The sequence below is a fragment of the Diuraphis noxia genome, unplaced genomic scaffold (genome assembly GCF_037042655.1).
Source record: "Diuraphis noxia isolate RWA-SAM2 unplaced genomic scaffold, SU_Dnox_SAM2 contig0003, whole genome shotgun sequence".
Classification (NCBI taxonomy): Eukaryota; Metazoa; Arthropoda; class Insecta; order Hemiptera; family Aphididae; genus Diuraphis; species Diuraphis noxia.
Window position 1 is genome coordinate 52,317,531 of NW_028301713.1, and position 26,702 is coordinate 52,344,232.

Here is a 26,702-nt window from a genome sequence, read left to right on the forward strand (position 1 = left end):
AATGATAGTGTTATTATAAATCGTGTAAATACGATTATACCTACCTATTACCTATATATACTCAATAATATAATATTATTATGCGATTATTTTATAGCGGACCGACAATATATTATATGATGGAGATGATGAATATATAATACCCACCTACACACATGAGTCACGCGTGTATGCACCTATTTACGGGAGTCGGCGCGGTGGTAAGGAAATCGAGAAGAAAGGACGAAAAGCGGCTGCAGGAGGAGCAGCGACAGCGTAGGAGGAAGACGACGACGCGCGCGGACTTTTGGCAGCGGAGTGAGGTAGGGGAATAGACCGTCGCACCAATGCGTCGAGAAAGAGAAGAAGTGAGCGAGAGGGTATTATTCGGGTGCGCGTACCGTATTTTTTCCCCCTTCTTTCGGAAAAATTTTAAGTGGGTGTTACGCGGCCGCCGGTGCGGTACGGCGCGCGCGGTCCCCATCGCTGCGGCGCTCTGTTTGGGAACGCCCGGCCAGCCAATCGCGAGACGGCTGCGGGCACGCCCGCTTATCCACCGGCGGGACGCCGCCGCCGGTCCGACCGCGCGACCGACGCGGCGCGCACACCGGCACTGGATCCCTGTGGACGCGGTGCGTTTCGCCGGCACAGACTCGTACAGACACACTCACATACACACAAGTATTCGCAAAATATACACGCGATCGCGCGCACGCCGTCCGCCGCGCTGCAGTTTTCGTCCGACCAGCGATACACCGTCAACAAACCCTGACCGGAGTGCATGTGCCGGTCACGATATATGAAAAAATACCTATTAATATTAATATAGTAACGATATCACAACGGTTTCCAAGCCACACGTATAACAATAATAAGCAATAATATAATTAATATATTATAATATTGTTTTTTATCGTTATAATATATATATACCTATAGTATTGCCGATACACGCGTGACAGTGAAATTAAATATTAAAACGTCATTAATTCGCGTATAAACGCACGCATATAGTTACGACGACGACGACAACGACAGCCGCAGCGAGTGTAGATGTGCAGCGCGCGATGAGCGTGGCCGCCAAAGACAAGACGATGCCGCAGCGGTCGCCGTTTGCCATACAAGAGTTGTTGGGTCTGACCGACAGCAACAGGAGCCCTGCGGCCGCCGTATCGGCCGTCACGCCCCAGTACTCTCAACCGCCCGCGCTGCCGTCGGCGCCAGGGCCCGCCGGCCCGTCGTCGTGCTTCTCCGCTGACCGGGACGCCAACCGGATGCACCACCACGGCCACCATCACGGCCACCACCACGGCCACCATCACCACAGCCACCACAGCCAGATGGTGGCCAGTCGGTTCGCGTACTTCAACGCCCAGGCCGCCGTGGCCGCGGCGTTCCTACCGCATAACATGAACTCACTGGCCGCTGCCGTGGGCATGACCGCCGCCGCGGCCGCCAACAACAACGGTGGAGCGCCGCTCTCGCTCACCTCCAATCACTCGGCCGCCGCAGCCGCCGCTGCAGCCGCCGCCGCTGCCGGTAAGTAATCAGAAAATTATTACCCGCACGCAGTGTGCCTGTTTATGTACTTATTTATGATGCAAGATATTAGATTGTCATCGCAAAAGAGTATAGTAATACTATTTAGCGTGTGACTCATGTTCTAAGTAGGTATAATATAGTAGCTATATAGGCACATTATGACATTTGGTCTAAAGGCCAGCGTGTGTCCCACCATGGTGGAGGTATTGAGACATTGAGTAGCCGCTTAGTGATAATATATCAATAAATATAACTGCCTACTGGTATACCTAGGGTACATTTCTTGATTCGAGAAAAATATACAACTAATTTTCAGACACGATACGTTTGGTTAGGTCATTGAACATGGTTATACTTAATTTAATACCTATGTGCAATATTATATTATGTACTTTAGCATTGTTCGAATTAATATAGAAAATGGTTTTATATACTCATTATTATAGAGTTAGATTTTTGTTCAATATCAGTGCATACCAAAACTGGTGTACCTATAAGGTAAATCAAATGTTATTCTATTCCTTTCTGTCCACCAATTGTGTAAGTTATTTGAGTTATTTTTTACTTAAACAAAAATATGTGAAAATCCGAATAGGGAATAAACTATTTTAGGTAGGTAGGTATAGGTACCTATTTTTTTAGAAATTGATATAGATACAATTATCATAACATATAATATAGACAAAGAAATATATCTGCTCCTATAAGCCTAAGTTTGTGATGAATTAAATAAATTAAATGGATACATTTTTTTATATGATGAGGAAAATACACAGCTTTTTATTATTATTTATTTTATACATAGGTAATCGATATTCAAGTAATGTTGAACACTGATAAGAATTAATTACTAAGAATTAATGGTGTTTTGTTGTTATAACTTATTTAAGCGTTATTTATTACCATTTAATACATATACACAATTATTACCTAAACAATTGAATAGTTAGGTATCAGTTAATAATTTTCAATTTTTACATTAGAACTCAGTCTTTTATCGCCTGAAGCGTGGATATATATAATATTATAAAACTATTTTATGGGTAAAAACGTTTTGAATAATTCTTCATGTCAATATTTAAATCCATACATTTCTATATTTATATCTACCTAATATAATTAGTATAATATAAAATTTAAAATATAGTAAATACAAATCCTGATCACTGATATAACTCAGTATGTAAGTCTAATTATTTACTTATATCAGTAATTAAAGCTTATATTATATCACCTATAATATAATTTTTTTTGAAACATAATGCGATTTGGCTTACAATAAATACGAGTACTAAATTTACCTATTTAACAATATAGAGATTATAATTCACAACTATATAATATACATGGAGAGGCTTCAAGTAAGATTAACTCAGCAATAATCATTCTTTTATTGTTATAGTAACCATGATCGAATAAATTATACTAACTATCTATAATAAGTTGGTATTATACATATCTAACTATCTAGTATCCCTACATAATGTAATAGGTATGAGTATTACTTCTAATATTTTGTCATTTATTGATATGATATAAAAACTGTATTTTAATATGCATATATAATATGACAATGTCATTGTAATCATTTTAATTTTTAATTCTATCATTAATTATCCTTGATAAAAAAAGTTAATATAGTAGGTCACTATTTCTATACTATACTCAGGTATTTTATAGTTGATTGGTTATGGCCAATATATATAAATATATCTAAAAAAGATCCTACGTGTAGAGCAAATCAATTTTAAATGATGGCCGTTTATTAAATTTATAGTATAGGTAAATGTAATAAATGTACAATAAATCTAATTTTTTGTGTTGATTATAAAATATTACATCAATAATTATTATCTATATTATTCATTTCAATAGTAGGCACCTGCCTTTAGACGTTATACGATTAATATAACATTTAATATCAAATATAGAAATGAATAGATATATCTTGTTAATTATCTTATTGATACACCTTTATAACTATAGAAATATATTTTAACAAATATAGATATACCTATAGACTATAGACTTATACAATTATTGTGTGAAACTGTGTAAGTCATATAATTAAATTAAGTAGCCTAGCTAAATCATCTAAAGTTGCATATTCTTTTGTTCATCTTTTAAATAGTATATATGTGTCATATATTTTAGATTCTGAGCGGAGCAAGGAATGTAGGTATATTGGTTTTACTATGATGTGTGTTTTTTTGTGTCTGTCATCACGTTTTGGGGCATTAAAAATGCTTTGATTTTCGACTTCAGTACCCTATTAGATCATAAAGTGAACTAGTTGGTACTTTGGGGGGTTAAAAGTAAAAAATTCTCAATATTTTTCTAAATAATTGGGATAAACAAACAAAAAATTATGGGAAAAATGGGAAATTTTACACACAATCAGTTTTCGACAAAATATTAAAAATACATAGGCACGATTTTTTTTTTTTATAAGCATTTAAAGTTCAAATTTTGACTAAATACGTAAAAATTACGGCAATGTTCAAATTATTTTAGATAGAAATTCATAAAAATTGTTATTTATAAATCTTAGATTTGAAAATTTAATTCAAGATGCCTTATAAGTTTGTCTACCTTTATCAAGAAAAAAAACAAAATTCCACCGGAAAGTCAAATATTTTAATGAGTAACCTATATAATATATCCTAGACAGATAAACTGTCTCCGCTCAGAATTGTTTTTTGTATACAATGATATAATATCGTTTGATTCAAATTTAATTCCATCAATTACAGTAACCTATATTAAGTAACCCACTTGTAACCTATTGTACAGCAGAGCGATATCCACTTTCCCGCTTTTTTAATATTATATTTACATATTGTACACACTGAAAAACATAATTATTACTCAAATTAACCGGCTATTAACGTTCCATATACCGGATTAAAAACTTAATTAATATAATTAAACAAATCGTTATCCAATCAAATTAATAAAAGTATTTTGAATATGTATACATATTAACTTGGGTAGTCAGGTTCACAACACATAATCATCAAAACACATAATTAATTAATTGAAAAATTATTCATGGATAGTAATATAATATTTAATGGCATTTAACAAAAATATTTTGATATCACAATTCACAGTTCGTAATAATGATGTAGTAAATGTAAATTCAAATTATTATTCTGAAGTACCGACTTTTTTTTCAACTTAAAATGCGTTAATAATAAACTATAGTTAGAAATAATAACTATAGAAACGAAAACACGTGTAAAATAAAACATATTCCACAAACAAAAGAATATTAATTTAATGATTAATTAAAATATATTATGCGTTTAATTTTCACAGTACAATAATTCACAGTTAATAATTCTGAAAATATTGATATTATTCAGATTAAATTATAACATAAATATATTTATTTTTTTTAAACAACATTATTATACAACTTGAGATTTATCCGTCTAAGTCTATACTCAATGTAACGAGCATTATGTCTATTCTTAAATTGCTCTAAGCGGTATTTTTTCATTAAAATAGTGTTCAGTTAACCACAAGATTAATCCGAATCAATTTTAGAGGTTTAGAGCAAATTTATTTATGTTTGTATCAATTTAGTTCTGCAAGTCTTCCAATCGAAAGCAGTATATTGGCTCTAATGCAGCTTGTAGCAAATACAAGTACCTACTTCCGAGTCGGGATTACCAACCAATTTCGTTTGAAGGCACTCTCGGTTTTTCCCGCACCTAGCAACCAATCGGTCGAAATTGAATTTATATAAAAGGGGGGATAGGCTTCCTTTACATGCATATAATTTTTATACGAAATCGAAAAGTTTCCTAATGCAATTCTCCGGTCGGAAGACTCGTCATAAATTGTAAATTGACTTAATTTAATAATGTAACAAGGAAATTAAAAAAAAAAACACGTTTTCTGCCAGCCATATATATGTGTATTATCCGATTGTGATTGATTAAAACTGTCCGATCAGTATTAGGTATGAAATAATATTGAAACACAATGAAAATAACGCTGTGATTATCCAAAAGCAATTTACTATACAGTAATATTCGATTGGCCTAATTTTTATATATGTGTGCGAGTAGAAAAAAATGTCATGCATTTCATTCTTGTCCCGATTAATAGCATTGTGTAGGTAAGTAGGTTTCGTGCACAATAATAACAACAATAATAAAAATATATATTCACTGAATTATAAAAAGAATAATTAGGTGTGTTTTTTGAACAAGGTGATGATAATCTCATTGAAAATAAAATTGTTTAAGTGCCTAAAAAAAGATTCTTTATAATATACTACAAATTAAAATGCATTTAAAAACAAAAAGGTATTAAAATTACACATATACACACCACGCACGCACACTCAAATCTTAAGAGCAATAGTTGTTAAATAATATATAAAGTTACACGACATTATACCAACTTACCACCTATATATAATTTGAATTACAATCTATTTTATATTTGTCCAAGCCAACTTAATATAACATTATAATATAATATATGCATTTGTATTATAATGCCCAGTTATGAACTAAAAAAGCCAAAATCTATATGCATTGTATGTATTATACATTTAACTATACATCCAGTATATTATACTGTTATAGGTAAAATATTGCAGTAACACAAATTTATATTTTTTTAAATGGTTGTTTCTCGATACCTGTTGAAAATGTTGAAAGTTAATTTAAATTTTATATTATTTTCATAAAAAAGTTAACAAATTTACAATACACTTTTAACATCATTTTACGGCACACGTTTTGGGAAACACTGCAAATCTACATCGACAAATATTTCAAAAAATAATTTTTGTTGAATTAAAAACAGTTTTTTAATTTAAGTTTTAATTTTTAATTTCTATTATTTTATATACTTTATACTAAAATACATTTAAATATTACAGATGATTTACTTTCAAATATAAATCTTATATAAACATAACTTTTTAGTATTATTACTTGCAAGATGCCTCATCTATAAGCTTGTTCTAACTTAAATTATTATGCATCTTGTAAGTCATTCGTTTCATTTTGAATATATATCGACGAAGAAACGTATAATATATATATACATATACATATATGTAATATATATTGTTAGTTAAAAATATACCATTTCGTTGATTAAAATGAATAACACTTGTAAACAAAACTGGTTTAAAGTGCTATATGCCTACCTAATAGTGTATCCAATATTTATTTTAATATTCAATTTTCAAAGTTTTATAATATATATAATATATATATTAGGTATTTATAGGAACACATAATTATTCAATAGGGCGGAATATCGATTATTTATAACAGTGGTACAATTTTAAAATTGTCATTGACAGACTATACGCGGCATAGAATTATTATGTACTAATTATTTACGTTAATATTATAGCAATCGAAAAAAGGTCCTATACTCCCGTTTAGCTTGTCATAAAACTTTTAAAGATTCTTTAAAACCGAAAGCATAATTGATTACATTTATTTACAGATTTTTTTCACTTCATTTACATGCATTATTAATAAATACCTATCGAAAAGTTGGGAACCGTAGCAAGGTAAATCGAGTCTCAACTATAATAATTTATTGTTTTCCAAGTATAAAGCAATAAATTGAGTCCGCGTTTAAAATGATTTGAGTAGCTATATAAAACAAAACCAAACAGCTATAATTAATTTTTTCGACGATAAGCGAGTAATATTTACACGGTGTATAAATTGCATATTCATTCTGATCTTAAATACAATTTTATAAGTACCATATAGGTAGGTATATGTCAACTTTACTATGGATGCAATAAAGAGAAAACGCCGTAAAAAAATCAATTATTTAAGGGAAAAAAATATCTATTTATTATCTGAAGTTTTATTCAATCTTCAGATACAACCAATAGAACACTGGCTTAAGCCATTCGATCATTTTTCTTCCCTTAAAAATGATTTCTCAATACAAAAAATAATTATATAATAAGCAGGTAGGTTCCAATATAGGTGCCAGTAACTCATTCACTCGAATCACGCACTATGAAATCAAAAATATAAAATTAATTAAAAACGCGCTTAGTTTAAAATGATTTATTGTAAATATTAAATAATATAATTGAAAAGATATTTTGGAAACCACTGAGGTATATTTATGCTCCTTAAAAAAAACAATTTAGTTCTATTTAGAAAACAAAGAGTGTGTGTGTTAATTGTTTACTATATTGTTTAGTTAAAGACATTTGACGTATAATGCATCATACAGTTCATATTATTATAATATACCTATATATACTTCTTTCACAAGAATAACTAAATAGCATAATGCTTAAACTTTTAAATATTATTTTATGCGTTCTGTATACAATATAATAATATATTATTATTGGTACAAATCGATACTTAGGAATAAAAATAAAAACATTTTTCATTAAATTAAATACTGTAACATTTCATAGCAGGTCGTGTGATAAATAAAATATGTAGGTACAGCGCATTATACTGATAAAAAAGTTTAAATAATTAAATTAAAATTGCGTAATAACCGTATTCGTTGTCTCAGTCTTACAAACGCGTAACATAGAAAATGTACGCTCAGTAGGTAGTTCACGTTTTACTCCGTTAACTTAAAAATTAGAACGATTAGGCCTATAATGAAACTTGATGGTAAGAACATTACCTGTGTTTTTTTGAATGTATTTTTACAATAATAATTCAGTTTTTAAGTGAGTTATGAGCATTTTTATTTTACAATTTATTATACGCGCATAACTCACTTAGAAACTGAATGATCGTAAAAATACTGCCAACAAAACACAGAATATGTTCTTACCATAAAGTTCCATAACAGGTCTATTCACTCTAATTTTAAAGCCAACGGAGCACCTAAAACGTGAAATACTGAGCATCAATTTGCTATGTTTCGCGTTTATAGGACTGAGACAACAAATAATACGGCGAGCGAGTGTTGCGCCCTCTTGAGACATATTTCCAACTAATATGACGTATAGGTACTATAATGCATAGGTATATTCACAGTCACACACATTTTTCTTGATTAAAATGCACGAATCTACATAACGAGTCCTTATTGTAGGTATATCGCTTGTCTTATATTATTTTATAGTATGCATATATAAGTATACACAGCTCTGCTGCTGGTATAGAGCGAGAGGAGTGTAAACGTTTGTAAGAAAGAATGAGGGACCGAGCGGGAACAAGGCAAATATTTCACATTATTATATCCATAGCCCCATTGTTACTCCCTTCGGCCCACATATAATATAAAGTAATAAGTGCCCCGGTGTCGACATTTCAAATTTTATATACTGTTCAAAATAATAACGAACGAAATAATAATATATTACGTGAGTATACCTACCTACCTATTTATTCGTAAAAATGTTTTTGAAATTGATTTTACATATTAATATCAATACATTCAATTAATAATGTTGGCAATTTGATCAGCTTATCGCACAAGCAAGTACGTTGTTGTATACATAATAAAATATTTATTATTAAATAAGTGGTACCAACATATTATAAAATTAACCATATTATGCGAGCAGCTCAAACAAAGGGATTAAATTCATCAGGGTGGTGAATATAATTTTGATTTTCGCTTATAAGTTATTATAAAATAGTTATGGTTTTAAAGTAAAATCTGGCAAATCATCATCGAAACACGAGCACGAACATTATTTTTATTTATAGAGATAAAATACACAAAATAATAATGTCGGCATCACAAATTATTACGTCAAACTAGATGAGTTTTAATCACGTTTATTATTAAATAGCAAAGTTTTTGTTTTGTGTTCATTTAGTAATTTCAGATTTGATCGTCCAATCCTCTCTACATCCCAGCCACCAGTGCACGTATACATTAAATAGGTACCTACTACCTACCTATAGCTTAAAAACCTGACAGTTCAAGATCACGCAAGTGTTGGAACACGTCTATTGTCTTACATGCCCCGTATTGCATTTCAGATTTCTTTTAAATGCGAAACAAAAAAAAAAAAAAAACTAAAACTAAAAAAAATTAGAAAAAACATATTTCCCCTAATTTGTTAAAGACCAGTTGCCTGGTGTAAACAACAAACACGTCCACAGCTAATTTCGCAATTGGGTTTAACACGGTTTTTTTTTCTTAGCTCCTTCATTTCGTTCCTTTTCATATTAAACACGCTGCATATACGCGTACTTGTAGATGGAATTAAAAAACAAAAACACCACACATTTTTTACACCCGATCCCGTATTTTCAAATCCAACGTATTTTCAAACGTATCGTGGGTAAAAATCCAACGTAGGTAGATATTATTAGATTATTATTTCATTGGTAGGTAACTACGTTATTATTATTATTATTATTATTATTATTATTATTATTATTATATTATTATAGTATACCTGTAATATAAATATGGGTAATTTTACCTATACCAATTTTGCATATATATCAGTGGCGTATCCAGGTTTTTTTCGGTGGAGGTTACTAAAAAATATGTTAGGCATATATGAAACGAAAAACTAGTTTAAACTGATACGTTGGTTTAACTTTAAAAAAATAAATAATTTTAGATCACATTTTCCTTTTTTAATTAATTTTCCAGTATTCTTATTTAAATTCCACCAATTAACAGGTTTGATTATTTATTGTTTTACACAAACATTTTAAAAACTATTTTCACTGATAACTCTCAAAACCCCTCCCCATGGATACGTCACTGATATAAATTAAAAATGTATATTGCCGAACCTCTCAATAATAAAGTTACGTACAAATCAAATAGACATTATTGCGCAGGTACTCAATTTCATAGAAATGTTTTAGGTTTATATCAACGGATTTAAATTATTTGTGGATAAAGAATCCAATGTATAACGATAAAATTTAAATATACTGACTCAAGTATTTTAAAAATATTTTATAACAGTAAGATGCATAAAACTTAAAATGTTCTAATTTATTATAATAAAAATTTTAGGTAGGTACCTACTTTTTATGTCGTTTGAATACACTTCAAAACAAACGCCTGTAAATTATCACACCTGCATTTCAAGTTGGAACCGTATAATAATATTTTAAATCTATGTTTGCTTAATATTTATTGAACAAAAAGTATGTTATGTTATCAAAAACCTGCTTTACGTTAGTAATAAATTATTGCTGTATAATATAAAACGTGTTGGTACTTAATTAATTCTAAAATTATTAAATTAATTTTGTATAATGTTGACTGTTGAGTGTTAATCAAGTAAATATTATATATTAATCATATCAATGCATAAGATGTTTCAAATATTTCAATGTTTGTTTGAACAAAGTTAATAACACAGACAGTTGACATAATCGATGATCCGTGAAATTATCGCATAAAACAAAAATCTATTTTATGTTCAATAGATTGTTGGAGGTCACTCAACAGTCAACTTGACTATGTAATGATGATCTTCATTCATACCAATTCATTTTTTAAATCCACTTAATATTATTCTAATTATTATAAAATGATTATACGGCGTTGAAAAAAAATCCAACTGATTTTATTAGTACTTATGTATAATAATATATACGATGTGTTATAATATAATCCATAGATATACTGCTGTATATATGGGTAGGTGCCTACTTCAAATTTATAGTTGCATACACAAAATTAATACAAAACATATTATTATGTAAAACTAAATTTACATTTAACATTGTTTCACTGAAAAAGTGATTGTATATTTGTTAACCGTAGGAAATCATTTGCATTTTAAATGTATACCTATGGATAGACTATTGTAGTAATACACAATCATAATATTTATTTTATTTTGTTATTACGATGGAGAGTCTAGTAGATGCGTTGTTAAATTAATAAAAATTGAAGTACCTGCTACAGGAAACTTTAATATAACAATTTTCTTTATAACAATATTATAGTATAGTTGGAAAATGATATAATGTGCATGCGATTACAGCTAATACTTATTATGTATTAATAATTAATAAATAATAATAATAACTAATAACTAATAAGCAATTTAAAATAAACTAATATGACAATGTCTATATATATAAACTTTTTAGATTGAATTAGACCGTTTGTTCTTTTACTTTCCGTTATTTTGTAGATGCTTATAATAGATTCATATAACAGAGTTCAAACTCCATATTTCTTTTTTAAAACCATGTCTCAAGGCAGTTGTATTGGAATAAGTTGTTGTAGGTAAATCAAACTTTTTTTCATTTTTATATCATCTAGAATTGGTGTGAACGTTTTCAACATTTATTACACATAATAATGTCTACACCATACGTGCAACCGGCTGCAAAATGGTATTACTGAATAATATTATCCGTGAACAGTGGCTAATGAACAGCCACAAATTTACATATCGCCATAATGTATTAGTATTGTTAATGTTCATAATTGGCGCTATTAAATAACAAGCGTATTTAGATATATTTTAACTACACGCACATAATATATACCTAATATTATGGTGTTAGAAATGTTAATAATAACGACGGTCGGAGGACGGGGTTTTAAATAATGCTTGGCTCATAAATAATGCATGCATATATTTTAGAACATGTTAGTGGTGCACTAACATTATTTATACATATCTAAATGTTTTACCGCCGCGGTATTTTTCGTGCATGCGGCAATACGAAGTTTCTCCTTTTCCAAAATCTATTACCACGTGAATGGTAATAATAGGTTGGTAAGTACCTACTACCTAGGTTAGCATATTACTATAATGTATGTATTAATCGTGCATAAAAAATTGAAAATATGTTGCTCATCCATAACAATATAGCTGATGCAGGTCCAGTATAAGAAATGTGTTGAAAACGATAGTCATAATATTATTATTAATATGTTCGTCATGTGCGCGCAAAAGGGTCAAAAGGGTCGATGTCAGAAAATTCTTCTAGTCGTGATTGGTATTTTTGCCCTAAAAAAAAACCGTTTATAATAATATGTATAGTACATAGTAGAGGTACTATGTGAGGAGAGAGATAGTATGAGAATATACTCAATTTTTGTTTTCACCGATCTCCAACGATTATTCAGCATTTTATAAGCATATTATAGATATTAAATAAAATGTATAGGTATAAAGGTACTTAACAAGAATGTTTTAAAACAACAAAACGTTTTTATTATTATTATTTATTTTTTAAACCCGTTTATACGTTGTATTATTTTTTCCTGTCTTACCGACGATTTAGACCCGCAACAGCGTTAAACATACAACTTAAAAGACAATCCGCTGCTGCATTGACTATACTGCCATGATATGTGTGAATTATTACACCGTATTCGTGTGTATACGATATACATTACACATAATATAGAATAATAAACAATTTATTTTTGAGCTTGTTGCCTGCTTTTATCGAGTACAAAAATAATATCTCTGCACATTTTGCTCGACTAAACCATTAATTTCGACGGGGCTCATAAAAACCCTCCAATGACTATATTATTTAATATTATAACCAACATATGATGAGTTTAAGTCCTAATTCGTATTCATCATCGTCATCGTATAAACGTGCTATATATCACATTATGATGTACACATTTGCAGTGTATACAATATATATATATATATATATATCATAAATTATTATTATCATATATGAACATAATATAACACCTCGCTCGTTTAAATGAAACAAAATGTGAAATGGTGAATATAACGCGTGGACAAAAAAAAACTCGTTTTTATATTTTGCATGCATCTCGGTTAGGTATTCTCTTGAACGCGGCTACAGTTTTAAGAAGATTTTAATAAAGTCGAAATAATACATACCTATTATCATACCACGAAAAACCCCGTTTTTCGTCTGCTTTTTACTTTCTTTCACCCCCTCCCCACCCGCGAATCGTAATTAAATCCCAGTGTTAATTATCGGAGTTCCGATTTGCACGAACGGGTGTAATTTAATTACAAGGATTCTCACCCTTGAGGAATGTTTTTTTTTTTTTTTGTAGCCAAGACCGCAATCAAATCCCGGTCGCTATTCATTCCTTTTTTTTTTGTATATACACGTAAAAATTTAAACCCATCACCGGCACCACCACTGTAGCTTTAGAATGAATTACATTTTAAAATATGTTTTAACGTGCAATTAAAGAAAACACATTTTCACGTCAGCGAACGAAGAAATATTAAACAATAAAAAAAATATATATAACTATTTTGTTCTCGTCCATTAAATCTGTGTCGCGACAACACGTTGTGATACCACAAAAAGTCGTGACTAATTGAATAAACGATGTGTCAAACGAGTTGAGCTACCTATGTTCACGTTATATTATATTATTTTATAATAGGCTGTTGAATATCATTATATTACTGAAACGTAGTACGTACTCCTTTATTACGTCATGTGCTGTGTTCATGGTGAAAAAATAATTAATAAAATATACGATAATACGATAATACACCTCATCGTACCTATATATAGTATAATATAGTGTATATAAATAAAATTATAAACCATTTTATTATTCGTGTTATTATTTATGTCCACCATCATCATCGGTTCGAATAAATTTGAGCCCAATTATAATAATTTTTTGTGTCGAGCAAATGGCTTAATTTTTGCTGGTTTTTTTCTCTCACCTTTCCTTCATTTCTTTTCTTTTAAACCAGTACAGTCACATTGGATAGGGTGAAGAGTTTCACGAACATTTCAGCGCAGCGGTTTTGCCGTTGACAAGTAATTACGTCGCCTGGGTAAAGCGCCGCCGTCTTCCAACAATTTCATTAATTATATAACTTATTTTCGCCACTCCGGGAGCTATTGTGAGCGCGTAATTTTCTTTGTCGTTTCCTCCCGCCTCCACAACTCAATTCCTTAACCCTCGGCACCTCTGGGCTCTGTCTAACGAATTGATTAATTTTGTTAACTCCAGAACAACCTTAATTATTGCTTAGCAGGTAGGATACAATTTAATTTCGTCTACACACTTTTAACAATAAACTGTAGCGCTTAAGCAATTAAAATATCTAAAAGCCTAATGAAATATAAAATTAGTGAAAAATAATTTGATCTGACCACTTCGCTAACGGCTCATCAAATTAATAACGAAATAATTTGATTAAGAAAAAAACGATGTATAAATGCACCTATGAATAATAATAACTGAGTTATTATTAGTTGGCTATAGTTGCACTGGATTCGTCGCATCGATTTACACAGGAAAAGAATAAATAAAAAGGTATTTATTATGTTACACCTTTTTCAGATATGAAAACTGTATATAGTTCATATATTATTAACTCATTACCTTTGTAAATTTTGAACAAATTATTTCAATCATAAAAAAACAAGTGATAAATCATGACTGTAAAATGAACGATACTTTTCAAATATTATATGATGGCAGGGGGATTATTTAATTTTAGATATATTTATATTAATGTAGATATAGGTATATTGTTATAACTTTAATATTATCCATAAGGAATAAAATAAATGTTCGTAAGTTAAGTGCGTTCTGTAAAATTTTTAAAAATTAATCGGTGTAGCGTCATCAAAGTTTTTGGCGGAGGATACGCGGAAATAGAATTCATATCGACCTAATTATACGTGTCGGGGAGATGTTTGCTTTATGAGCGAATTGGAGGGGGTAAATGGAAAAAAAGGGTGTAGTTATAAGTGTGATATAGCTATATACACGCGCACACTGTACACGTTATATATTACACGTGTGAAAGAGTATTCGGGGTAGGTGGGTTTTGTGATGGGATGGCTGTTGTGGTGGGGGAAGGGGGTTTCCGGGACTACTTTGCATCCACAAATTATTGATTCTTCCTGGCCGTCGCCTCGACAGAATAAACCAGGCTTCACAAAAAGTCTGGCCTTTTATTTTAAAACACACCACCACCCCGGCCGAACCCCACGTCACTGGTCCCAGGCACTCTAGTAATAATCCGTTGTTGTGTTGTTTTGCACTTCAGAAACCTCCACTGCGCGTACATGCGCGTGTATATACGAACGTTTGTGTGCGTGTATTTTCATGTGTGTGTGTGTATATATCTGTGTATAGTTTATACATATATATATACCTACCAGTGTAGCGTACTAATTATTAAGGTCGTATACATGAAAGGTAATCGTGCGGGAATACGGGGCGCGGGGGTGAGACACAAAAATGTGTTATGTACGTACATTATTGTATTGTACTTGATACGAAAATGCTAATTAAACGGGGAAAAGACAAACTTCGTTTGGGTTTTCGAGAGCAGCAAACATGCAAATTAGCCTTGTGTAAGTCATTCTTTCGTGTCTTCAAAACGATTATTACCTAGCATAATATAGTATATATATATATAATACATATGTATTATAATAATAATATGTATTAAAATACCTAACCTTCATTGAATGTGTTTTATACGTAGGCATCGGTTCGTTGCATTTTAGACAACGTTTGTCAAAAAAAATCTGCTCTTTTGGCAATGTAAAAACACTTCAAAAACGATCACCGAAACTGCGTGTAATGTACTATTCATGTATAGGTATAGGTTATACGCATAATAAGTATTAAATAATAAAGTTTACCGCAACGAATAATTTTATTATTATGGTATACTAATGTCACTCGAATCTCGATTTTAGTGTATCTATATGATTTAACTCGGCCACTGAAGACTTCTTAAACGTTAAAAAATATAGTATAAAACAGTTAAACATTAAAGTGTATAATAGTTTTCCATATTACATATTATGCATACCTACTGCGTGCATATAACTTTGCATTTGAGACATTTTCATACCTAACATACTATTACATAGTATAAACGAAAAACACGTAAACCTCACTCAGAAAAAAATATACTATACATTTAATTAACAACACCTATTAAATTAAATAAAAACGGGTATGATTTCGAGCCTATGAAGTTATGTAATACATTTGAAGAAAGTTTTTTCATTAAATCAATGTTATTTATTTTCATAAAAATCTATATAATTTTATTAAATTTTAAGATAATCTTACTTAAAATATAGAATATTCAAAGTAAGAAAAATAAATAATCATTTCAAATTCATAGTGTCTTAAATCAAAGACATAATTCCCAATGATGTATGAAAACAATGCTGTACATTTAATGGAAGAAAGTATTAGTTTAAAGACACATTTTATTAATTGTAATATACTGTTTCTGTTAAATCAATAATAACTTACTTGAAATTAAAAACTCTGGAGTTGAATGAATGACATGTTGTGTCAATTCAAATTAATTAACGGTATTGAATGAATAACTATTGCATTGATATATTATGCAATAAACATAAAGTAATTATGTTTTTAAATTAAAGGAATAAAGGAATACAAAATCTAATAAAAATGACTATATTATAATAGATAATAAAATGTATATATTATTTCAGTTAATGCATAGCAAAACATCATTACATTTCAATTAGTAAATTTAGTGAAGATAAGTGGGTATAGCATACAATGTTTAATAATTATTAGAAATAAAAAAAAACTTTCACATCACACTTATAACACATTTACTATATAACAAAAATTATGAATAGATTTTAGGTTTTTAAATAATAACATACACAATTTACATTTTACATTCTAAAAACCATTAGCTCATTGACAAAATTAACAAATATAAAGAAATTTACAATATAATATTTACGAGACTTAGTATAATAGTATAATGTTTATTAGAATTTAAAAAGTTTTAAAAATTTTTTAATCTGATGAAATAAGTATTTGGAATCAAACGGCCTTATAATATGAAGTGTACACAATACAAAAAAACGAATAAAATAATATGTACGTAGTATTTACTTGTCGGAAGTACCTAGTAATAATAGTTTTGTGCATTCTTTAAATTAAAACAAAATTAATTTTCTATAAGTACTATGAGCTCAGTCATACTAAATAGTAAATAAATTAACAAAATAAAACATATATAGGTACCTGATCGTCCTGATCTTTCAAGACTATTTGATTTATTTGATTATTGAGCTACATTCGGATTTTGAAGACGATGAACTACAATCTGTATTCTGGTTCCACATTGATGGACATAATTAATAATAATATAAGTATTATAAATTATAATAAATAAAGGAACATGGGTACTTACCTCAAAAGTAGTTTGCCATTTTATCGAATTATGTTTATCAAAATATCTAATAAGTCACCCGGTTCTATATTGAATATATCTATATTTGCACTGGAGGTATTAAATCGTCTAACCGGTCCAACTCGATCAAGTCATCTGCAGAACCAATAAGCTGCAAGTCCGACATAATTTTCAGCTTCAACTAAAAAGTAAAAACCTAATTATATTTAGTAAGTAATAAAAATAGGTAGTTAATTACTCACGTTGGTGTTCTTTAATTTAAATTAATTTTTGTGCATTAAGTATTAACATTTAACGAAAAACAACTTTACACATCAACACTATTTAAAAGTATAACTCGATACTTTACCTTCAATCACGAGGTACAATATAATGCATTTAAATAATTAAATGCAAATTGCAATTGAAAATTCGAAAATACGAAACAATCAAACTAAGAAGTAAGTACGGAACGCCAATACGCAGTAGGTACGCTGTACAATGATTGCCACTGAACGGTTTTGTGTACGCGCGGTAGTCGGGGACTCGGGGATAGGAGTTCACTGTGTTGACCAGGAATTCCTTATAATCTATTAAAAAATCTAAGTTTTAATGTTATTGACATAATATCTAGTGTTATTTGTTATCTGTTTCAATTATGTTATCCATAAACATAAAAGCAAATTCAATTAATCAAATTGATGGTGTTACATGCATAAAATTAAGAAAATAATTTTTGTACTTTCAATGAATAATTTCTTTATTTTAACTACATTAAGTTATCGTTTTAGTTACATTAAATTTAATTGAATCAATGTAAATTCTATCTTTGAATTAATACACGCATTTACTTTATGAAATTAACTATGCTACAGATTTTTAATATTACTAATATTATTAATTTCTATGAATAAAATATAATTAGATTTATTACTTAACATTAAAACAACGAGTTTTTGTTTTTTAATAAAATTAAAGAAAGTATGTTTAATATAATATAATTTCAATTGTTTTAAAACAATTTATAATAAATTATTTAAAGAAGTGCTTAAAGTAAATAATGTATAAAACGATTTATTTGAAAATAGAACAAGTTTTTTCTGAGTCATATGTACTATATAGTATATAATATATACAATATACCATATTATATTATAAGTGTAATATATGTATAGCGTGGAGGAGCATAGGGAGCTCACACTTGTAGTAGTGACTGCAGCGCGTATATATAAGTTCTTTTTTTCTTTTTTTTTGTTGTTGTTATTGTTGCTATTTACATTTTTTAAACAGCCATCTCGAGTTCCAATTAGTCGGAATCCATTTTAGATTCGGCCGCTGTTGTTGTTTTAACATAACGCCACTTAAAAAACATACATTGCTTAGCATATTTTATGCGCACGTATATACGTTATTTACGCGCCTCTCGGCCCATTATTTGTTCTATATGGGTGCATCGTGATGCAGTGGGTGAAATATAATATATATATACACGTTTTACCCACAGATCGTTTATATACATATTGTATGCATATAATATAATGCAGATGATGATGTACCCGCATATTATATACTTGTGCCTTGTGCGTTCGTCGCGCTACGTTTTTACTAGCAATTTTTATTTTTGTGGTAATTATATTAGTATTATCGTTTCAATTAAAAACGACAAAGTATCCTTCAATATTATGTCACACTATAATAACGACGCATCACATATTATTGGTATTATATTATTTAAGGACAATAATGTATATATATGTGTGTGTGTGTGTGTGTGTGTATGGTGATATGCATCTTGTCTACACACGAACGCGCTGTCATTTATGTTATAATATTATTATATACACAGTGGTTCATGAGGCGTAAAACACTCATTATTTCTAAAACCTATTTACTTTTTCAAAATTTTAAATTCATGCTGTTCTAGAACTATATATTTTTTTAGTACGTATTATTCACCCTTGTATTTATTAGGTAAACCACTATCAACTTTTGATTTTAAAATGACAATCTATAAGTACTTAAAATTTCATAAGCTAATAAAGCTATTTTTTTAAATGAACTTTCACGTTTAAATTCATTAAAAAATAGCCTTATTAGTATAGCTAAATTTTAGTATAGCTTGTCATTTGAAAATCAAATGTTGATAGTGATTTACCTAATAAATACAAGGATGAAAAATATTACTAATACATACTAATATATAGTTCTAGAACAGCTTAGATCTTTTGAAAAAAGTAAATAGTTTTTAGAAATAATGAGTGTTTACGTTTCATGAATGAATCACCCTGTATATTCATACCTACACGCGCACCGTGTAACATGCAACTTGCTTTGAAATAAGGACAATCGATATACCTATAATATATATAGACATTAGACAGGTATATGTCACTATAATAATTCTGCACGATATAATGCAGATAATACATATATATGTACTTATGTATAAGTAGAGGGCGTTTTATCGGAAACGAAAACACCGCAGAAATATCGCGACGACAATAGATTATCGAAATAATAGTAATACATATAATCGCGTTACAAATATAAATCGGATTACGAGTGGACGTTTTAAGTGGCCGTGTATGACGACCATTGTCCGAACCGCGGCTAACTCCTCGTATAATAATAATAATAATAATATTATATTATACATTTTTATACACGTTTACCCCCATAACTACTGTATACACAGACGCACACACTCACAACACAGTAACATACCATCACCAGCACTTTGCGCATTATTATTATTACCTCTCGGCTGAGGTGGAGGTATCGTACACACGCACACACGCACACACACACACACACACATATAGCTGATAATCTAATGCGTATAATGCGTAGGTATATAATAAATAATGGGTGTAGTGCGAAGGTGTCGGATTTTTGCCACAACACAACTAATAATACAATAGCTGAAAGGTATACATTATATAAGCGCGCGTATAGACCGAACACGGTAATTTCGGTAGCGGGGGCGCAGACACGCCTAAACCCATTCACTTTCGATTATAATATTATTATATACTTACTACTGTAATATCGTCGTATTATATTATTATATGTAGGTACCCTCTCTGCTACCTCAGTACAATACGAAGGTAGGTTAAAATATTTTGGAATACCATCATAACTACGACAGTGCGATCCTATACATTTAATACCTATGCATCAGCATAATGATATTCACCGTTCACTCCTTTTTTTTCTTCAATAATATTGTCTATCAAAAGCTAATTTTGGAAATTTTCAAATATACTAAATGACCTATATATGGTTTTAAAAGTTTTTAATTTTAATGTACCACTTAAAGAATGTTCTGCAGCTGTCATGGAGATCCAAACTTTTATTTTTCAAACGAGAACCCTGCAGTTATTTTTCTACTGTTAATTATTTATTGGATAATGTATTGGTCATTGGACGACATAAAACAAAATTTTAACGGAGTAGTTTTTTTATTTTTTTGTATTAAGGATAATATATACCTAAAGGTCCAAGTTCTATACTCCATGGTAATGTGTTTGAAACATATGGAGGCTGGCTATGGTGAGTTGAAAATGTTAGTAATTAATATTAATCCATCTTAAAAAAATGGCATTGCCTATGTTTATTTAAAAATCTAAAAATCAGAATTTGACTATAAATTAATTAACAAAAAAAATGAGGGTGAGCATAATTGCTGCAAGTGAATCACCTTATTGTATACACGTCATATTAAATATCACAGTAACAGTGGGGTCTATCGATTATTTAATTTTGTTGTGTTTTTTTTTACGTTATGTGTCAGACGTCGGTCTACCACGGTTATCTATTTATACTGACTAAATTATAATAATTATTATTATCATTATTCATTCATTACATTTATTTGATACCCGCCATCTATTTTTAGACGAAATTATTATCGTTGTTATTATTAATTATTATTATTATTAACCAAGACGAACGAGTTGGGGGAGTGTTTTTTAGGCGTACTCACCACCCGCGCGTACTTACATTTTCCGTCCTGTATCGAATTTCCATCCTTGACACGACTGTTGTATCGTCGGCCCGCCACGCGCCGCCCGCCACCGTGCATATCGATTTGACCAAAATTGGTTAACCGACGACGTCGGGGTCGTTTATTAGTGTGCGACGGCCCCCCCTTTTATACATTATTATTATTATCATTAATATTATATTATATACGTATATATAAAGCTATTATGCTGGTGGACGCGTGACGGTGGCAAAGCTATAATGTGGTCGGAATCAACGAATAAGACAACTGCAGCAGTAGTATATACGTTTATCGGTTTATTCAAACAACGGAAACAGTAAACAAATATTAAATATGCAATTATTTCTTTAACACTTCCATTGATTTCGTTTTACGATAATCGTCGTGGTATCATTATGCAAATGTATAACTTTTATTTTTTATTCGGTTTCGCTCACGTTTATATAATATTCATTCTGTAAATAATTATAATGTTGTAAACCTACAGCTATTAACGATTTGTTTTCAAATTACTAAATTAGTTTAGAAAGATGTACGAGAAACGTTTTTAGAACATTGAAAAAATACTTTATATTATAGACTATAGTTAGTATTCAATTTTTGTTTTCTTTTGAAACTGAAGAAATTATGATATCACAACATTTTATAATATATAATAATAATTATAATAGTACCTAATTATATTCAGAATATAATATTTTATTATACAGTAAATTGTTGAAAAGGTTAGGTGATAACACCCTATTAATACATATAGAGTATTTACCAAGCACGCTAAATCTCGTTTTTAATTTAATTAACTTATTTAAATTTGAATTTTTGAAATTTTCAAGCATACTTTAAGATCATATTTTTATGTATTTAGATTTTTTTTTTACAATTTAATAGGAGTGGCAATACCACTACTTTGTTCTGTGAATTTTTAATCAAAAAAAAATTGTTTAAATGTTAATGTATCTAAATTGAAATTCAAACGAGGAATTTATGAGATATATACTTTGTGTAGGTACTAAGGGTAATCATAAGCTAATGATAATATAGGTTTGGAAGATTATATGGGTGCTGTGATGTTTTAAAAATAAAATAATAGTAATTAAACCAATACTTTTAAATTTATAAAAATTATCCATGTATAATAAATACTATATAGATCCATTATTATATCTATTTTTTATTATTGAAACTGTTCTTAAGTATTATTATTAGTCAGCTACCTATATTTATACACATTTTAATAACTCAGAAACTACTTGTTCAAATGTTGAATATTTTGAATAAAATCATCTACTTAATAAAAAGATACTTGTATCGCTCCTTAAATATTAAAAATCTAAATAATCAAAAATATGCTCCTTAATTTTTACCTACTTCAAAATTCCAAAAAATAATATTTGAATAAGTTCATCACCTAAGAAAAATATGACTGGAATGTTTGGTGAATCCCTCTCTACACATATAATATATACTGAATAAACAAAGCTACTCAGTGTCGCAGTTAGTTAATTTCATTTATAAAATTTATGGTTTTGTTACAATATGTATTTACATTATAATGACGTACTTATCTTTCATAACCTGCAAATTCGTACGAATGTAATTGCGTTTATAGTTATTAATTTTTATCTTATAAAGAAATGATTGATAAATATATACATAGATAAGTAGCGTTTTAGAAGAGTAACCTTAAAATTCGTCATCAGCTGTATAAAATCATTAATAATACTATAAATTGTAGGTAAGTTGGTAGGTACTATCTATACGTATTAAACTTATGAGGACGTTACACAACTATTTGTTGTACCCGTCTTACAAGTGCATAACATGGCAAATTTACGCTCAACAAATCACGTTTAGCACCGTTAGTTCAAAAATTAGGGTGAATCGAATTATTATTTAACTCGATGTTAGGAACATTATTTGTGTTTGTGTGTGGGTTTTTTACGATAGTTCAATTTTGTAGCAAGTTATGCATATATAAAAAAGAGTAAATTAAAAATGTTCATAATTCACTTAAAAACTAAGATATCGTACAAAACCCACACACAGATAATGTTCTTACCATCAAGTTTCATTATAGGTCGATTTACTCTGATTTTTAAACTATAAACGAAGTTAAACGTGATCTGCTAAGCGTAAATTTGCTATGTTACGCTTACGCACTTGTAAGACGGAGACATATAAAATATGTGTGTAACGTCATCATATTATGTGTAAACCAAGCATTTTGCAACAATAATATTACATGTGGTCCATGCGATTATCGAGTGCTGGTGACTGGTGTATTATATTAATAATTGTTATTATAACGCGTACCTAATTATATAATATTATACAATACATAACATATAATACTACGTCATGAGTATAAACCAGGCAAAGTTTACTATTATCAGTTCTCGTTCAATATTATTATTAGTCTCTCGCGGGGTTTGTCACTAACAGGTCGTTGTCATCGTTGAAAACGAATTAGGGTGGTCTGGAATCAGTTATTTACTGATTATAACGAGAGGCGAAGAAGAATAATATGAGGCTGTCAGACGCAATCCTGGAAACGCACGGAAACACGTGACGTTGCTAATTGTTGGGCGTGGCTGCCGCCGCCGTCGTTTTGTAATTTTGTCGCCTCGCATTAGTGACTGAATGTAGGGGCATAGGTGCAGCGGGTAGGTCGGTGGTATGGAGCGGGCAAATTCGCTTTTTAAAAAGAGAAGAAATTAAAAATACGAATATATAATATTATACATTATAATATACAATGTCGACGGATTGGATTTATTAAAAATAACAAAGGCTCGTTCAAGTTTAGTGCCATACAAACATGCGAAACATGCTGAGTATTATATTATTTTGTAGATTTATATTATGATTTATAACTATTAATGGGCATAGTGTGTTTATGAAATACGTATTTTATTATTAATGATGTTATTATTAAGTGTGCAATCAAATTTAAAAGAAAAAATATATTAGTTTTTTAATATATTGCTCATTTAAATAATTAGGCATCTACACATACAGTATAGCCAGTATATGTTTAACTATACAGTTGATTAATAATATGTACCTATATAACGAGGTATTGAAATTAGTATAGTTCGTATATTTATTATACACAATAAGGAAATTTACTGAGTAAATATTATAATATTTATTTTTATCTGTATGTACAGGTACCTATATAACTAAAAATATTTAATATATACCTACATATAGTTCATACTTAATACAAGTAATACAACTAAAGCAGCGACGTGAAATTTTAAAATCACTAGGTAGATATTGGTACTATAATTTATAATTTATTCTTTATTCGTCCTTATAGATATCAAGAGATAATAAGAATAGAATAAATCAATTGAATATTCAATAACAGACGTGATATCTCAGATTTTTAAAATATTCTTTTAGTCGTTTTATTCTTAGCGATTTTATTGGCTTGTCATTATAAAACAAATCAAACTGATTCTCATTAATTTGGAGCGTTAACGTAATATATAAATATAATAATCCCTTTCGTTGTTTTTTTTTTCTACATCAGTGCAAATGAGTATAAAAATAGAAATTATTAGGGAGGATTCGCAGCCAAGTTGAACAACGTGAAAGTTAAAATTGGTTGCGCTTGCATATATATGAAATCCAATTTCTGTGATACTTTCAAAAGTATTATTTTCTTTTATTATTATGTACTTTTAAATAATTAATACTGAAAGTTTATATCATGTACACTTTTCAATAATCAGTATTTGGTAATTTAATAGTCCTGATTTTTTTTTATCTTTGGTAAACTTTTTGGGGTTATTTAATATGTCTATATTCAGTGGGAGGGTTACTGCTGGCTAAAACTCCCTCGCTCACTCTTAAAATATTTGTTATTAATGGTGCACAAATATTTAAATTGCTACATCCATGCACAATTTTCTTAGTGGTCATAAAACATCTTAAAATGTACATCCACCCCAACAGAGCACAAACACTAAACATTATAATGATTTTGGTTGGTCGCTTGCATGACTACAATTATGTCAGGTTAATTAAAAATAATAATGCTTAGAACTGAAAAGTTTATAATCACTGGTTAAATTGTTAGATAAACAGTAAACACCATACTCGTTATTACTCAATATTATGATTTATAACACAATGCCTATACATTTTAGATTTTGAGCGATGTGATGGCTGTATCGGTTTTACAATGAGGTGTATTTTTTCATTAATTTATTTTTGTGTCTGAAGACAGTGAAGACATGTTCTCTAGTACAAAAAATGATCTGATCATAAATTTTGAAGAAGGTATCTCTTAGCAAATTAAATCTAGTTGGTACTTTTAGATTAGGTTTAAATTTAAAATTTCTAATACTAACTAACAAAATAAATTAAAATACTATGTAACATATTATAAATTGTAGATACTTTTAATTTTCAAAAAGGTTTGTTAGAATATTGTCAATATATTTTATAGTATCAATTAAAATAAGCTTTACAATATAATATGGTGTGTGTTATTATAAAGTACATTATTGATTTATTATTTTTATTTATTCAAATTATACTTGACAAAGTCAATTAATAGTAAAATATAAAAATATATATTCACGATAATTTTATTTACCACTTCTCACTATTTCATTAAAAATATATGTTTTGGTACAAACAATCTTAAATATTATTTCATATCTCGTGAGGAGACACACTTGACAATTTTCGTGCCGCACTTCCTAAATATGTTTTTATCATGTTATAAACACAAACCAATTTTTTTTTAATAAACATGAAAATACACGTCATATGTTTCGACGGCATAATTTTTAAACATTTATTTTGGACATTTACAATACAAGTAGATAAGTTATGCTAAACAAGAATTTAACTTATTCAAATTGACTTTTTCAACACATTTTGTTAAATTTTTTTGGCTTGTTAAACATTAATAATAATAATTTAATATGCCTCATTGTACTGTCTAAAACAATACTCATAAGTAATAAGTGTATCATTAGGTAATTACAAAATACAATATTGTATATGATTGCTTTAAGTTGGTTAAATGTACTGTAATTTATAAACTACCTTAAATTGTTGTTTTAA

General features: G+C 29.4%; 1 protein-coding gene across 4 annotated transcripts in view; it reads left to right on the forward strand.

Moving 5' to 3' along the window:
• Positions 1–489: 489 nt before the first annotated feature.
• Positions 490–26,702, forward strand: part of LOC107173206 (uncharacterized) — a 96,375-nt gene continuing 70,162 nt past the window's right edge. Inside the window, exon 1 of one of the 4 annotated variants that reach the window (XM_089223930.1) lies at positions 490–1,518. In XM_089223930.1, the coding sequence (XP_089080056.1) occupies positions 1,047–1,518 (472 nt within the window). In that variant the 5' untranslated portion in view covers positions 490–1,046. The remainder of the gene's footprint in view (positions 1,519–26,702) is intronic. The other 3 variants (XM_089223928.1, XM_089223929.1, XM_089223927.1) reach the window with 3 other exon arrangements.